At 38.8% G+C, this 17487-nt stretch overlaps 1 protein-coding gene and 1 long non-coding RNA gene across 3 annotated transcripts; one reads left to right on the top strand and one right to left on the bottom strand.

Annotated features, from left to right (window-relative positions):
- Positions 1-15: 15 nt before the first annotated feature.
- Positions 16-10054, top strand: LOC103095333 (uncharacterized). The gene is made up of 4 exons (XR_462356.3): positions 16-468; positions 3072-3149; positions 9076-9217; positions 9669-10054. It is a non-coding gene; the product is annotated as an uncharacterized LOC103095333 (long non-coding RNA).
- GLTPD2 (glycolipid transfer protein domain containing 2) lies at positions 3631-5771 on the bottom strand. Of its 2 annotated transcripts, none has more exons than XM_007483236.2 (4): positions 5558-5771; positions 5361-5425; positions 4698-4846; positions 3631-4380 (listed from the first exon to the last, which is right to left on the bottom strand). In XM_007483236.2, exons 1-4 carry the CDS (start codon positions 5679-5681, stop codon positions 3858-3860), a joined length of 861 nt encoding a protein of 286 aa, XP_007483298.2. In that variant the 5' UTR covers positions 5682-5771; the 3' UTR covers positions 3631-3857. The 2 variants fall into 2 exon arrangements, with proteins under 2 accessions (XP_007483298.2, XP_001370841.2); XM_001370804.3 differs by having other exon boundaries at positions 5361-5428; positions 5558-5770.
- Positions 10055-17487: the final 7433 nt, after the last annotated feature.

The following is a 17487-nucleotide window of genomic DNA, read 5'->3' as shown; positions in this document are numbered from 1 at the left end:
AGCCTCGGGAAGTCTAATAGTCTTATGGGAAATGTAGTCCATCTGGTCATAGGCTTAGAGCTGGGAGGAGCTGGAAAGCCTAATGCATTTTTATCTTTTGAAATAAATGTTTCAATTTTATTTTGCCTCTTAGGAGATGTAGTCCACCTGGCCATAGGATTTAGGGCTGGAAGGACTTCAGAAGTCTAATGCATTTTTAACTTTCGAAAAAACTTTTACTTAAGTTTAAAAAAATTATTTCAAAAATATTTCTTGAAAAATAAATTGTATTTCGTTTTTCCATCGCCAACATTTACCAGAATATTTTTCCCTTCTTCTTGTCCCCAAGAGCCATCCCTTAATATGAACAAACACTAAAGCAAAACCAGTTCCCTCTGTAAGAGTTGTGCATCCATAGGCCTACCTCTTCTAAGACGAGAAAATAACTCCCACGTTTTAAAGAAAGGGAGAAGAGTCTCAGCTTTTTTGGTAAGTACTTATTCATAAAAAGCTTCTGGGAGACCAGTGAAGCAGTCTGGCAAGAGTTAATTATATAGACCATAAGGCTTCACACTAACTATATAGGCACTGATGTCCAACCTATTGCATGGGTACCAAATGGCACCTAAAGCACATTCTGTGGGCATTCCTGGCCCCCTCCCCACAACAGACCAGTTCCCCTCTCTCTCTCCCTTTCCACCATGCATGATGACATTTTTTTCACATCACCCAATCCTCTGCTCAACAGCCCAATGGAAGTGCTTCCTCCCTCCCCGTGTGGGGTAAAGGAAGGAGGGGGGTCTCTGACAGGGGTAGGGGTGGAGGTGGGGATGGGGTAGGGGCAGAGCCCAGCTCTCAATCTCTAAAAGGTTCATCATCACTGATATAGAGTGTCCCAATGTCTTAGTGTGGTTTTAAGTTTTAAAGACTTTTTAGTTTTTAAGTTTCTAAGACTTTGGGAACACTCTATATAAAAAGATGTTCCAAATGGATAAATGAGGGAGGAGACTAATAAAAATTAGAGGAACCAAAAAAAACCAAACTGAAAAGTTTTTGCACAAATAAAATTAATGCAGTTAAACTTAGAAGGAAAAGCTAATTGAGAAAAAATATTTGCAGAAAGCTTCTTTGTTAGAGGTCTTGTGTCCAAGATAACTATCATAACAAGGAACTATTTGAAATGTATAAGAACAAAGGCTAGTCTGTATTAGATAATTGGCCAAAGGAAGAAGTCTAAGCTAGCAATGAGAATATGAAAATGTGTTCCAAATTGGTAGTAATTAGAGAAATGCAAATTAAAACTATTGAGGTTCTGCCTCACACCTCAGGTGGGTACCTGACTGGCAAAGTTGAAGAGAAAGGAAGGAGAGTTGGGTGGGTTGGGGAAACATTGTTGGTAGAGTTCTGAATTAGTCTAGCCATTCTAAAAAGTAATTTGGAACTATATCTTAAAAGTCATTAAACTGAAAATACCATTTGGCCTTCTATTTGTCTATACTCAAATGCTATCAAGGAATAAAGAAAATGACCTACATGTACAAAAATATTTATAGCAGCTTTTTCTGTAGTGGCAAAGAACAGGAAATAAAGGGGATACCCATTAATTGGGAAATTTTTGGACAAATTATGGTATATGAATGGAAATATGTTGTGCTGTTAGAAATGAAGAAAGTTTCAGAGAATGACATTATGTGTATAATAACAACAGTATTGTAAAGTCAAAAACTGAAAGACTTAAATTTAATGACCGACCTTAATTCCAGAACATTGAAGATGAAACATGCTGCTCCCTTGCAGAAATGAGACATGGATTTAGGGGCATGCCATGTGGAAATTTGTTTTATTTATATATATTTATTTCAGAGGTGTTTTTTTTTTTTGAGATAGGAAATTGAGAGGAAAAGAAGAGTTATGATTAAAAAATAAAGAAGAAGGAGAAGAAAACAGAAGACTAGAAAGAATCATAATCAGGGCAGTTTTACAAGTTACATGTTGATTTTGATACTTAAAATGCTTGATACTTGAGAATATCAATCTGTATATAAGATTTACAGTTTCATGTACAGTCCTTTTTTTTTTGGTCTACCTGGTATATGAAAATGCTTATTTTAGTTGGTGTTTGTTAATGTCAGATTTTTTTAATTTAAAAAAAAGTCAACAACAACAACAAAGATAAACTCAAGTGGAATGACAGTGTTTTATTAAAAGTGAATTTCCTTTAGGAAAAAATTTGTAATTTGGAATTCTCTTAATCTCTAAAAAAAAATTGGCTTCCTGGCAATGAATTTGCCTAGGTCCCAAAGAGTTCATAGGGACAGGAATGGCTACATAAATTGTGGGGGGGAATACTTACCCTCTGAAGCAAGACTATTAGAAGAATTTTTCAAAAGCCACAAATTCCATTCCATAACCAGAACTAAATCTCTGAGATAAGGGTTATAATACCCTAACAGTCAGTCCACTCCTTCCCATAACTCCCAAAGATGGAATCTTCTTTACTATCTCAGTTCTTCTCTCTATCATCTAGGAATCCATGTCTAGCCCCTTCACTGAACTTCCTAATTCCAGACCCAGTACTCTTATTTACTGAGATACCTTGATGTCCCAAATAGGGAAATTTGGAAGAGGGGTGAGTTTAGGGGAAGGATGATGAATTCTATTTTGGACAAATTGAATGATTCCTCTAGGCAATAATGACCTTTTTACTCTAGAATCTCAAAAAACAATTTTTTTCCTGCTTCTTTAGTTTATCTGAGAATGTGCTATTTCTAAGCAAAATGATATTAGAATCAGTGCTCTTCCTCTCTATTTGTATTTATTTTCATTATATTTTTTCTACATATACTTATCCGAACTTTGTCTCAGTACATATATGCGGATCATTCTAGAGTAGGTCCTTAATAAATGTTTGTTGAATAAAAAAAAAAGGTAAGTGACAAGACAGGTATTGTTCCCATTTTATAGATGAAGAAAGTGATATTTATAAAAGTTAACTTGCTCAAGGTCACAAGTGTAATTGATTAGACTAGGCCTGCATTAGACTGTGCTGCATTTCCCTAAGGTTCTCTAATACAACCCTCTTCATTTTTTAGGTCAAGTATCCCTTATATCCACTTTATAGATGAAGAAATTGAGCCAGAGAGGTGAACAGCCTGCCTAGTATAACACAGGTAAAGTTACAGTGAAAAAGAGCACCTAGGTCTCCTGCCCCTCTATTCATTGCCTTTTCCACATCACTACTGGGGAAAGAAATATATGTGTGTTTTTGTTGTAGTTGAATTATTTTCAGTTGTGTCCAACTTTTGGTGATCCCATTTGGGGTTTTCTTGGCAAAGATCCTGGTGTGGTTTGCCATTTCCTTCTCTGGTTCATTTTACATGAGGAAACGGAGGCAAACAAAGTGAAGTGACTTGCCCAGAGTCACACAGCTAGTAAATGTCTAAGGCCAGACGAACTCAGGCTGATAAGTCTTCCTGGCTCCAGCCTTGGCACTCTATCAGTTGTGCCACCTAGCCACCCAAGTGTGTGTTTTATGTGTATATCACATATACTTATATGTAATAGTTTACATATAAATATAATATTTTCAATATAAATGTTATTCTCAACCAGTCCCTGCTTGTATAGACACACACAACTCACACCTTGAAATGACAGTTGCTAAAAACATTTTATTTTCCCCCACCTCCATCTTCCATCTGATGTTCATGAAAGATGCCAAGGGGAAACTCAGAATTTTCTTGCCTCCAGGTCTGAGGAGTGTCATATGGCAGAGAGTAGATGGTAGAGAAACTGAGTGCCATTCTCAGTCTGCTTTCCCTCTCCCACCATTCAGTCCCCATACTCTAAGGGAGCACAGGGCTCTTCTGAAGATCCTGCTACCTGCCCCCCGTAGGCAGCATAGTAACTCCATGGGTCAGTATCCCCCTTTCAGCCAGTAGCCCCTGGGTGCGGTTGTAGACAGCTTCCAGCATGTCAGATGCCTGAGCCAGGGCCTCCTGGGCCTCTTGCTCATTGGCTCCTGGGCACACTACTGCCAGTAGCTTGCTTCGTCTGGGGAAGGCAAGAAAGGCTAGGCTTGCTGCCTTGCGGATCAGCCAGGGGTGAAAGGGGCCCAGCACTCTCTGATAGGCATCCCCACACAAAACCCCCATGTCTGCATTGTGGACTCTGGCAATGCCATCCAAGCAGAGCTGGGCCCAATGCAGGGCTCGGTGCAGAAGCACCAGTGTTTGGAGACCAGATTTGTATTTAAAGGGATCCTGCTCCCATTCAGCCATGGCCGAAAACGTTTGATAATGGTTGGAATGAGGGCCTCGGGAATAAGATTCGAGGGTTGAGATTTTCTCTGAGGCTTCCTGGGTAGCAAAGGTAAAGAGGGTGCCCAGGGGGTCCAGGAGCCTACAGGGAAAAGGAAATGGGAAGGAGACTGAGACACTGCCAGGAAGACAGTCACTCAAACTCCAAACATTCATTAAACACCTAAAATGTGTCAAAAAGCTAGAAGCTGAAATTACAAAGAAAGGCTAAAGACTTCCCTAGTCTCAAGGACCTCACAGTCAGGGGAAACAACACATAAGCAACTGTGTACAAAGAAACTATAACCAAGATAAATTATGGATAATATACAGAAACAAAGGCTCTAACATTAATCTGGCAAGGCTTCTTGTCAAAGTTGGGATTTTAGTTGGAATGATTCACTCAGGGGCTATACTCACATGACCAATTTCCTCCATCCATTGAGAAACTGGGGCATCTGTAGGTCTCCCTCAGTCGCTAAACTCTCCTTGAAAGGCCTTACCATTTGGCCTGGTAGCTTGTCTGGACCCAGGCAGTGAATTTCACCAGATTTCTGTCCAGGTTCTTCCTATGGGAATAGACAGGGAGGGAAGGTGGGAACTGGGGGCAGCCTAGGCCTCTAAGGTCTGACTTACATCCCTTTAACCTCAATTCCTCCCAACCCATCTCCAAGAAGAAAGCAAATGAATCCCTGAGCTGATACCTCTAGTTTTTTTCTGAGTCCCCCAGATTTAACAAAGAAAGTAGGCCCTATGATTTTGGTGTGCTGATGGTTTAGCTGAAAATGCCTTAGGCCAAACATTTTTTTTTATTACATTAGAATTCTCTAAATATGTTACATAGAAATAAATAGTAAAGGCACAATTGTTTTAAAAAAGACAAATCATATAGCTGAGATCAAATTACTTACCATCTCCAAGTTGGGGGGGGGAAGAAGGGAGGGAAAGAGATAGTTTGGATCTTATAATTTTGGAAAGAGTATGTTAAAATTATTGTTACATGTAATTGGGAAAATGAAATGTCTCTGAATCAAAGAAGAAAAAGAAGAAAGAAAAAAAAAAAACCATGGCCAGTGCCCTTACCTGAGAAGTCAAGGACCTCTCTGGAACACAGAGCTGAGCCGTGAATCCACAGCCTGTGAGCTCATCTTCTGGGGAGGGGAGAGGGTGGTGGTGAAGGGGCGCACACCAAGATTTCTTAGGGAATGGGAGCAGAGGAAAGAATTGGGGATCATAGAGTGGGGCTCTGGGGAGGTAGGGGAATGTAGACAATCACTCACGGCGTTTCTCTCCAGTCAGGTAAAACAGCAATATGAGGATGAAGATGGTGAAGGGAAGAGCACAACTGAGCCAGTGCCTGGGGGTCCAAACTTTAGAGGAAGGGGACAGTAACTTTAGCTTCATGGCCACTGTCCCAAACCACAGCTCCCCCCTAGCCCCTTGGGTCAGTACTTGTCCCTCTGACTCCTGAGTGGGTGGAGAATTAGCCACACCTTGTAGGGAAGGGGCTAATAATTAAGCTTTCTTTCAGTCCCTATTGGTCTTTGACCCCAGGGAAGATCCCAGGCCAGAAAGAAAAGGAAATAATGGCTCTCTGAAACCCTAGCAAACTCCTTCTTATACTCCATCCCTCTTTAGGGATCCAAGCATATGACCAAACCCTCAAATGTCCTTTTAGGAAGATCTATACCCACCCAAATCTGATCAACTACCTTATAAGTAGTTTGATTCCCTGGTCAATTCACCACAGAATTACACAAAGTTAGATTTGGAGGGGCCCTCACAGATAATCTAATTTAATCCTGATCTGAGCAGTAACCCTTCTTTAGCATCCCCATAAATGGTGATTTATAGGAAACAGTTTGAACTATACAATTAATGGTCCACAAAATGCATACAAATATAAATACAAATGGTACACAAATAAATGATATACAAAAAAGGGCACGAATATCCTTTGATCCAACAACCATATACCACAATTTGTTCAGCCATTCCCCAGTTAATGGACATCCCTTTAATTTCCAATTCTTCCTGGCAGCACTATTTGTAATCGAAAAAAAAATTGACACCCAACTATTGGGAATAGCTAAAATGAATTGCACCTAGCCAATAGCAGGTTGGGTTCCTGAAAGTGGGGTTTACCATTTACCATTTACCATCTCTTTAGGGATAAAGGTAGGGGCCACCCTGAGGGGTTGGACTTTGAGAGTTGAGCTAAGATGCCAAGTCACCATGAGGACTGGTACCAGGTAGAGCATACTGTGCAAGCTCTAGGGACTGGTAGTCTCACTCAGGTGATAAACCAAATTGATTTGACTAATTGCTTGTGTGTCATGCTCAATCAAGTATCAAGTGCTGAGTCAGTTGGAGAAAGTTGGGATTGGGGCACTTGCCCTCTCTCATATATTAAGCTCCCCTCCTATTTTATATTCACACTCACAGACCAGGCTTAAGCCTGTAAAATTTCTTTGCAAGGGTTCCTGCAACAACATAGGGCACCTGTTTTCTCCAGGGATCCCTGAAATACATAGGGAATTGGACAAAATCTCCAGGTATCCCTTTATATATAGGGCATCCTTGTAACCTTGAAGATATTCTTGGAAGTTGCAAATTTTCTCTGGCTCTCTCAACTAAGCGAAAAATGTTCCTTCTGGATCCCTGCTACTGGAATAGTAATCCAAATCTAAACTCATGCAATCTGATCCAACCATTCTGGAGAGCAATTTGGAACTATGTTCAAAGGACTCTAAAACTGTGCCTATCCTTTGATCCATCAATACCATTACTAGGTCTGTATCCCAAAGAGCTTAAAAAAAAAAAGGGAAAAGGACCTATTTGTACAAAAAATATTTATTAAATCTCTTTTTGTGAGAGCAAAGAATTGGAAATTGAGAGGTTGTCCATTAATTGGGGGATGACTATGAACAGGTTGTGGTATATAATTTTAAAAGAATACTATTGTATTTAAGAAATGACAAGCAGGATGATTTCAGAAAAATGTAGAAAGATTTATATCAACTGATGGCAAATGAAGTAAACAGAACCAGAAAAAACACTATACATAGTAACAGCAATATTTCTTGATGAACAACTTGAATGACCTAGTTATTCTCAGCAATACAGTGACCCAAGACAATCTTAAACACCCATGATGAAAAATGCTAGCTGCCCTCCAAGAAAGAACTGGAGTCTGAATGTAGACTGCAACGTACTATATTTCATTTTCTTTCTTCTTCTTTTTTCCATTTGAGATCTCTTCCACAATATGACTAATTGTGGGAAAATGTTTAACATGATTATACATATAGAGTCTATATAAGATTGCTTGGCATTTTAGGAAGGAAGGAGGACCAGGAGGGTGGTTCAAAAGAAAGAAAATAATTTGGAACTCAAAACTAAAAAAATGAAAGTTAAAAAATTGTTTTTACATGAAGTAGGAGAAAAATAAATATTATTTTAAAAATATTTCTAAACTCATCCATAATAAAACAAGCAGGATCAATTGAAAAGGAGAGAAAACAGGAGCAGGTAAATCTAAAACAGCTTGGGAGCTCTCAAAAGAGGCTAAATACTTGAAGTTCATGTCTCTGTTAGCAAACTTCATCCAATGGATTTGCATCCTTAAGGATGTATACTCAGTTCTAGCTCAGCAGCTCTAGTCTCACTACATTACTCTCCTTCTAAACTAGATCTCTGATACAAACTGGCCTTTTCTCTGTTCCTTACAAAATACACCTCCCACTTCCCTGCCTTTGCACTGGTGATCTCCTAACCCTGGATTTCACTCCCTCCTCACCTCTCTGTCTCATAGAATCCTTCTTTTCCTTGAAGACTCAATTTAAATTATTATCACTTACATGAGGTCTTTTTCTTTCCCTCCATCCTTCCTTATCTCTTTCTTTCTCTCTCTCTTTCTTTCCTTTTCTTTCTTCGTTCCTTCGTTCCTTCCTTTCCCTGCCCAGGGGCACATAGCTAGAAAGTGTCTGAGACCACATTTGAACTTAGGAAGATGACATGGGATCTTTCTTGATTCCTTTAAATGCTACTGCCATCTCTCCCTGATGACCTTGTATTTAACAACTTTGTATTTATTTATATTTGTTTTCTTTAGGTTTATTTTATATATACTTTAGGAGGTAAACTCCTTGTTTCATTGTTTTTATTTGTGTCTCTGAAACCTAGCACAGAGCTGGTCACATAATAGAGATTTAATAAATTCTTGTTGATAGATTGATTAAAATGATGAAACACCCCTCACTCCTCTTGATAAAGTAGTGTGAGAGGAGAAATGTTGTATATATTGTATCAAAGCTAAAAGATAGTCACTCAGCTTTGTGTTTAGTAGTGGTCAGATAGATTGTAAACAGTTGGTTGCCTAACATACTGAGACAATTAGTTGGAGATAGTGCCAGGCCTAGAATCAGGAAGATCTGAGTTCAAATACAGCCTCAGACACTTACTTATTATTATTAGCTGGGTAAGTGACGGGGGGCAAGTCATTTAACCCTGTTTGCCACAGTTTCCTCATCTGCAAAATTAGCTGGAGAAGGAAATGGCAAACAACTCAAGTATCTTTGTCAAGAATACCCCATTGGGATCTCTAAGAGTAGGATAGAACTCAACAATAATAACAACTAAGTGTCCAAACAAAAAGTGTGGGCTAGAAAATTCTAGAAAATACCTCAGGTTTGCATTAAAGTTATAAATCAAGAAGAATGTTTGCAAAAAAAAGAAAGGGGGAAAAGTCCAAGAAATACTTGTGATAATATTAGATCATAATAAATCTTCTCCCCAGAGCTTTTAGAGATCTTCATAATAAAAGGACAAGATCAGCAAGATGATGAAGTAGTTGTTTTCAATATTCCACTTTAACCTGACAACTTCAAAAGGAAGGAAATACACACCAAATCTAGCATAATTAAAGCGGAATCTGAAAGGTAAGAAAACAACACTCTCTCACTGAGTACTTTTACCTCCTAGAGTGTGCAAATGGGTTATTTGAGATGTTTTGTTACCTGTGCTTAGGCAGACCTTTCTTGAGTTCTTTCATGGCTGAAATTTGTGTGTGTGTGTGTGTGTGTGTGTGTGTGTGTGTGTGTGTGTGAGGACATAAGCAACTGTTCTCTGCCTGGTACCTCTATTATATCTTGAATACCTTTCCATAAAGAATAATGTTACCCACATTTTGGGGAGACCTTAGACATGAGTCAGATCTAAGCTTTATATTAGAGATTTTTCTAGACTTACTCTGAGATAGGGCTGGGAGTGGGGATAATAAGGCAGAATTACAGAAATTTCCACATTTACCTCAGACCTATTCTGTCTGAACAACTCACAAAGTCTGAAGGTCCTGACCTGCTAGGTAATGGCTTTCTTTTCATCCTTCAGGTTCAGGATAACCCTATCATTGGAGAGGTCCTCCCAGATCCCCCAATATTTAAGGATGCCACCAAGGGAATTCTCATCATTCCCTACCCAGATACTTTCTTGAACTTCTTATCATCTCAAGAAACTCATCATTCTACAAGATTAACTAGGATTAACTCTTTCCCTTAATTTCCTACCCAAGCTGCATGACTTCATCACATACTTTGACTGGGTAAAGAGGGAGAATCCTTTCTCTTTTCAACTTTTTATGTGTTGTCTTCCCCATTAACCTGTGAGCTCCTGGAGGACTGAGGCTGTCATGCCTTTCTTTGTTACCTCCCTTCCCCTTAAAACATAGTGACTAGCACATAGGAGACATTTAATAAATGTTTATTAACTCTTGTTAATTCCGTGGTCATTTTCTCTTCTGTTGTGGAAGTCACCTCCTAGGTAGCTGACATCCATGATAGCAACTTTCAAACTCCAAGACTCACATAGTTGCTGCCAGGATTATGTTAATATAAAATTTGGGACTCTGGCTGGAAATTTTTAATCATTTTATTAATAGAAATGTCCATTTATCAGGGCCTCTAGCCCTAGTTTCAGGGAAGAAAACATGTTGTCACTGCTATATTCTTGAGGCTGCCATTGCCATGGAAAGGGGACAGAAATTTATTTTCTACTCCACTGCAAATCGAAGTAAAGAAAGCATCGAATCAGAGCTGTTTTTTTTTTAGCTCCTCTTTCAGCCCACAAAGTAGTCATCTCATCTGACTCAGACATCCATCACCTTCAAAACCCTTTCCTTCCCTCCCCCCACTTCCCAGCAATCAACAAAAGGAATGTTGTGTCATCTCATGAAGGTACATATTCTCCTTAAGGAACCAGAGCACTCTTTTTTGTAACCCTTACCTTCTATCTTAATATCAGTTCTAAGACAGAAGAGCAGTAAGGCCTAGGCAATGAGAGTTAAGTGACTTGCCCAAGGTTACATAGCTAGGAAGTGTCTGAGGTCAGATTAGAAACCAGGTCCTCCTAACTCTAGGCCTGTCTTTCTATTTACTGAGCTAGAGAGAGACAGAGGCAGAGACAGAAACAGAAACACAGAAACAAAAACAGAGGCAGAGACAGAGACACAGAGAGAGACAGAGACCGAGACAGAGATAGAGAGAGAATATGAGAATCCCTAGGCAGCTAGGTGGCTCAGTGCATAGAAAGCCAGGCCTGGAAATGGAAGGTTCTGGGTTCTAATGTGACCTCTAGATGTGTGAATCTGGACAAGTCTCTTAATAGAGGGTGCCTATCACTTGCTACTCTTTTGCCTCAGAACTGATACTATAGATTCTAAGACAGAAAGTAAGGGTTTTTAAAAAGTATGGGGTGGATTCTGAGGGACTTATGAGAAAGAATGCTATCCACATCCAAAGAAAGAACTGTGGGAGCAGAAACACAGAAGAAAAACAACTGCTTGATTCTATGGTTTGATGGGGATATGATTGGGGATGTAGACTCTAAATAATCACCCTAGTACAAATATTAACTATATGAAAATAGGTCTTGATTAATGACACATGTAAAACTCAGTGGAGTTGTTCTTGGTTACAGGAAGGGCCTGGGAGGAGGGGAGTGAAAGAACATGAATCATGGAATCATGGAAAAATATTACAAATTAAATAAATAAATAAACTTCAAATAAATAAATATGTTGATATAAAAATTTAAAAAGTGTGTGTCTATAAGAGCCCCAGTCTATCTTTGTCAAACAAGCATTCTAGCAAACATCAGTAAGAACTGACAGATGTAAATAGCATATTCAATTTGTAATCACCTCCAAACAAGATGAAGACAAGAAGCTAAATAAGTACAATTAGCAAGAAAAGAGTAAGCAATGAGATAACATTTTTTCTCTCATGTTTATAAGCTATTAAAAAACAAATAAAAGTAAAAGTAAAAACAAAGAGTGATCATTAAGAGATAAAAAGTAACAAAAATTTCTTAAAGAATCATGAGGGAGGAATGGAGTAAGAGTGAATTAATATTCCATGGATTAAATCTGTGGAAGAAGCATGAAGAGAGAGAGAGGATTTGCAAGTGTAAAATGGAGATTTGAACCCCAGATTTCAATTCCTAGATGTCCTTGGTAGTTCCCAGAATTCCCTATAATATCACCCTGAGTCCTCAACTGATTTGGAGAACACAATTTGTATTTAAACTGACTCTCTGCCTACTTTGCACTCTTCCCTGCTTCTGCTTCTAAGCACATGTGTCCCTCAAGATATAGTAAGTGAAATTGAATGGGATTTTCAGCCCTCCTAGACACGTGCTTTTCTTATTTTGTATTTTCTTTATTTCTTAATCTTTAATAAACCTCATGAAAATACAATACTTTTGGCAGAGAAACTAATTTTAATTGTTACTAGTTATGGTGACCAAATGGGACGAGAAAACTCTCAATTAAAAAAAAAAAGATAGCCTAGATAGTGATTTTTAAGCCATGTTTCTCCAAGGCTTTTCAGAAAAGTCTCAAGATCTCCTGCCTGTAGCCATCTGCTTCGGACTTTCTTGATTCAATATCGCTCACTTGGTCCTAGCCCTTCTGGCCTAGCTCTGCCAGGCTCCTGTTGCCTGTTTCTGCACTCCTGCAATCTGGACCTGTTTGACCCAGATCTCGATCACCTGGTCACAACCTGCCCACCCGACCCCAGCAAACTCTAGCCTTGGAGCAGATCGCTCATCTCCCCAGGTCCAGGACTCACTTCCACCAGCTGGTAAAAAAATGGGGGTGATTTTTCTTAGGCTATGATTAGCCTCCACATGGCAAGGGGCAGGGGATAGCAGAGGGGGAGAAAGAGGAGAAGAAAGAGACTTTTGAACTTATAAGCATGACTACTTTTAAAGAATATCTTTTGACTGTATTGATTCTTTCACTTTGCTTACCTGGGAGTCAGGGGAAAAATTCAGCTCCCTGCAACTCTTTAGCCAAATTTGAGATTCCTAAAATTAACCCTTACTAAAGGGGGGAGAGGGGAAACTCAGTGGTTCAGTGGATTGAGAGCCAGGCCTAGAGACGGGAGGTCCTGAGTTGAAATCTGGCCTCAGACACTTCCTGGTGGTGTGGCCCTGGGCAGGTCATTTAACCCCCATTGCCTACCCCTTACCAATCTTCTGCCTTCTGACAATAGGCGTCTAAATGGATAAAAAAAAAACAAAGAATTTTAGAGAGACTGGAGGTTATATTTTTAAGGCATTTCAGACTCCATGTTTTATAAAAATCTCTGTATTCTATTGCATTTTGCCGATTGTTTTAAGGTTTAACTTTGTGGTTTTAAGTTCATATATTACTGCATTCAACACTATTCTGTTACACTGAATCAGTTTAATGTACTGGGTTTTAACTACTGTCAAATTCTGTTGCTTTTCCTCTATAACTATACCGAACAAACATTATTGAATAGGCCCATATAAAAATAGCTTTTCTATTTTTTACTTTGTAAATTGTCACATAGAGGATAGATGGACTCCATCAGAAAATATCTATAACAACCTTTGGAAATGTTATTGAGCTAAATATCTCAAATTGATTTTAAGGGTTCTTTAGACATGATTTTTAGAAATTTTCTTAATAATCTCTGGTCATTTTGCCTGCCCCTAACACGAGGTAAGGCCCATTTTAGTAGCTGAAGTGAAATACAATTATAACCCTCACCTCCTGCATTTATAAAAATGTGAATGGAAGTTGGGAAGTTAATCCCAGGGCATTATACCCCTAGAAGCCTCCAAAAAAAAGGGGGAAGCATCTCTCATTTATAACTCTTCAGCTCACTACTTTACTTCCACCAGAATGATATCTAGATTTCTTGATGATGTTCTAGACCCAAAATAAGTTTTACTTTGTTTAAAAATATGTTTACCAAGGTTGAAAGATTTGCTACGTTTGTAAAAATTGTGACAAATATCCATCAGTTCATAGGCTTTTAAAAATGCCATATAGCAACTTATGTAAAATATGATAGTGGGTTTGTTTGTTATTGTAATTAACTGGACTATTGAGAATTTTTGAGATATTGATACCTACATATTTGTATTACTGATCTTTATTAAAAAAAAAAAACTGTTACCTTGTGAAATTCATTTGCTTGTACTCACAGTGGATCATGGCCAGATATGAAGAGGAAATGAATCTCATTTTTGGTGAGAAAGCCTAGTATTCTATATTTTCTTAGCTGACACAGTGTGTCAATGATTATAAGCTACATTTTTTAATTTTTAAAACTTTTATTATATTTTTCTTGCATGTGCAATATACTATTTCAGTATTTTTTTCTCTCCTTTTTATATTTGGAGCATGTCACCAGCATTGAGATTTTCTTTAACTTTTTGATTTTGAAGTAATATAAGTTTAAAATACATTTGCTATAATGTCAATGCATGCCCCCAAACCTTGAGACTATAAAAATGATGCCATTAATTGTTTTAAAAAAATTATGGGACTTTGCTTAATGATTCTGTCTGATTCCAGGACAAGATATACAAAAAGAGTCATTACACAGGGCCAAATAAACCAATCCAGGAAGGATTGATGCACTTCTAAGCCAATGCAAAGGACTTGAACCTGGTGTGAAGACTCAAGGTTGCAACGCTTAACATACGTTAAGATGTAGGCCTTCCTTGTATCCACACTTTGTGAAAATACTTACAGACGAGTATCCCAAACTTGGCTCCTTACCTGGCTCCTATAATCTAGTCCTTTTTCTGTATTTCATAGTGTGGCAAAATTTCTGTAGTCCTGGCTACTGACTGGGTAAATGCATCATTGCTTAGATCATTTTAATTGGGCCCTGATTCAAGGACCTGTTATAGATTTACTTTTCCTTTACTTGGAATTTTTACACATAAGACTTTGATAGTCTCTGTTTTCATCCAGAAATTTTCTTTTTTATTTGGATTTTTCTGATGTCTTTTTAATTTCTCTTGCCAATTGATTCATATACCTCATAACTCAGCCATGAATCCCTAAGTGGTCCTGTGTTTTTCAATCACCCTCTTCAAGGGAGGAATGTAAAAATATTATTATTTTAAATTGCAAAGTTTAAGTTCCTTTTAAGAAGAATTTTAGGTTAAGAAACATGATACCTCTCCAATCCAGAAACTGAACTGTTTGGAGAAGACACCATGAAGTTGCCTCCAGACCACAAGCTGCACAAGAAGATCAAGAATGAACTTTGGGTGTGGTTGATTGAACATTTATTTGTATCTATACTTTCATGCCAAAGGGGACTGCTCCCTAACTGGTTGTTTGTTTTTTTTTTTTGTCAATGCATCTAGCAATTATTGGTTTTGTTCTTTTTTCCTCTTATCCTCAAATTATTGTCATCTTTAAGTTGATTATGTTTTCATGATCCTTTTGGGGAAATTCTTCCCAATAGGATCAAACGGGGATATGTAAAATGGATATTTGAACTCCAGACTTCAATTCCCAGAAGTCCTTGGTAGTTCCCAGAATTCCCTATAATATCACCCTGAGCCCTCATCTGAGTTCGAGAACACAATTTGTATTTAAACTGACTCTCCGCCTACTTTGTACTCTCCCTGCTCCCACTTTTAAGCACATATGTTTCTCAAGATGTAGTAAGTGAAGTTGAATGGGCTTTTCCGCCCTCCTAGACACGTGCTTTTCTTATTTTGTATTTTTTTATTTCTTAATCTTTAATAAACCTCATAAAAATACAATACTTTTGGCAGAGAAACTAATTTTAATTGTTACACAAGCCAGATCATGCAAGAAACAAGGCTGGGGACCTGTCTGTCAATCAAGATGAAGATTCCAAATGGAATGTTCCCAGGAGGGACCGGTGGGGAGCCTGACCAGAGAGGAGAGAAAAACTGAGACTTTGGCTCTCTGGGGTTGACTGACCAAGAAAGGAGAGAGAAACCTTTGGCTCTGGGTTTTTACTGAACAAAGAAGGCAAGTCTGGCTGCAGGGGGAAGAAGCTGAACTGATCCTAGTTCCAAGCTGAAGGACCCTTGAGGGGGGGGCTTCTGAAATTAGACTGAGAGACCTTTGTGGTTTTGTGAATTGGAAGAAGAAAAGAAGACTTAATAGTTATCCTCCATCTTTCTGACTGTCCCCCCTGTCACAGCTGTGACTTCCCAAACCCTCATAATCTTCATTTTAGATTAGGGAAACCCTCATCCCACTCACCGCAGTTTCCTTGTCCTGTTATCCCAATAAACCCCTTACCTGAGAAAAGAAAGGAAGAAGTTTTTCCTCATAAATATCATAGTCCACTTGGAGGGAGGGGGGGGGTGAAGCCACAGGCTTCAGAAGAAACTGGGAGTGAGAGGGTGGAAGAAGGGAAGGAGTGAAGGGAGGAGGAGGTTAGGAAAAATATTGATCAATTAGCCATCAAATAGTGATCAGTAGGCAAACTCCAGAGCATTCCCCTGTGGCAGCATCTCTCTATCTGTAGCAACATCTCTCATCTATCCCCATTTTAACTAAGCAGCCTCAGGTGTGTCCCCTAACAGCAGCTCTCTAGTCACAAGCCAGAGTATCCAGTTACCACAACCAGTAATAGTTTCCACACAGATTATGTTTCTATTACAAATCCCATACTCACATATAAGTGAATCACATAAATTACATAATGGAAAATCTCTTGAACACGGAGAGAGGAAAGAAGAGATAAGGGGGAGCTGGAACTGCATCCCCATCCAATATGGAAGTGAGCAAATCCATTATATAGTTGAGGAAATTGGGGCAGACAGAAGTTAAATAACTTGTCCAAGGTCACTAAGCTAGCAGGTATCTGCAGTGAAATTTGAACTCAAGAAGATGAATCTTTCTGATTCTAACCCTGGCACTCAATCAACTGTGCTACCTAGCCACCCAGCTCAAATTTTATCTTCTGGTACATACCATTCCTGATTCCTCCAGCTGTTTATGCTTTTCCCTCTGAGAATATCTTCAATTTATTCTGTATATGTCTTGGACATTGTAATCTATCTCCACAATTAAAAAAAAACATACTTTCTGTCTTACTAAGTACCAGTTCCAAGACAGAAGAGTGGTAATGGCTAGGCAATTGTAGTTAAATGACTTGCCTAGGGTCACACAGCTAGTGTAATAATTAAAAATAATAATATTTCTACCCATAGATATATATTTTTATAAAGTTTATTAGGAAGGGTAGACAATCATTCCTAAGGAACCTAATCGCGTGGGACCTAGCCTGCCAGTCTCTTCCTCATTCCCTCTCACCTGCCTGCTCTCTCTTCTCCTCATGGTTCTCTTGTCGGTCTCCCCCAATTCTGCCCCAAACCTTAACTTTTATTGACTTACAGAACTTACACCAACGCAACTGTAGTATGTCAGGAATGTTTGATAGACATGTAAAGTTACTTAGGAGGGGGAGGGGATAAACTTCCTTGACACACTAGGAAGTATCTGAGGCTGGATTTGAACTTAGGATCTCCTATCGTCAGGCCAGGCTCTCTATCCACTAAGTCACCCAGTTGCTCCAATCTTCAGCATTTAACACAGTTCCTGGCACATAGTAAATACTTGTGAAATATTTCTTGATGGATTGATGTAAGGCAACATGGAGGATGGAAGGATAAAGTGAGGTGTTTTTTTTTCAGGATAGCAAGACATGAGCATGTTTGTAAGAAAGTAGGGAATGGGTAGGTAGACAGGAAGAAATTGAAAATAAGTGCAGGCAGTCTATTGGAGGAGAGGAGTTAAAGTGGAATCACTTGAACAAGTAGAGTAGTTAGTCTTGGTAAGGAATAAGGAGAAGTTAGTGGTTAAACTAAGTGATAGGAGATGAGGAAGAGGGGA

The sequence above is a fragment of the Monodelphis domestica genome, chromosome 2, assembly GCF_027887165.1.
Source record: "Monodelphis domestica isolate mMonDom1 chromosome 2, mMonDom1.pri, whole genome shotgun sequence".
NCBI classification, from domain to species: domain Eukaryota; kingdom Metazoa; phylum Chordata; class Mammalia; order Didelphimorphia; family Didelphidae; genus Monodelphis; species Monodelphis domestica.
Note: the sequence above shows the minus strand (reverse complement) of the source record. Positions and strands in the feature narration are given on the sequence as shown.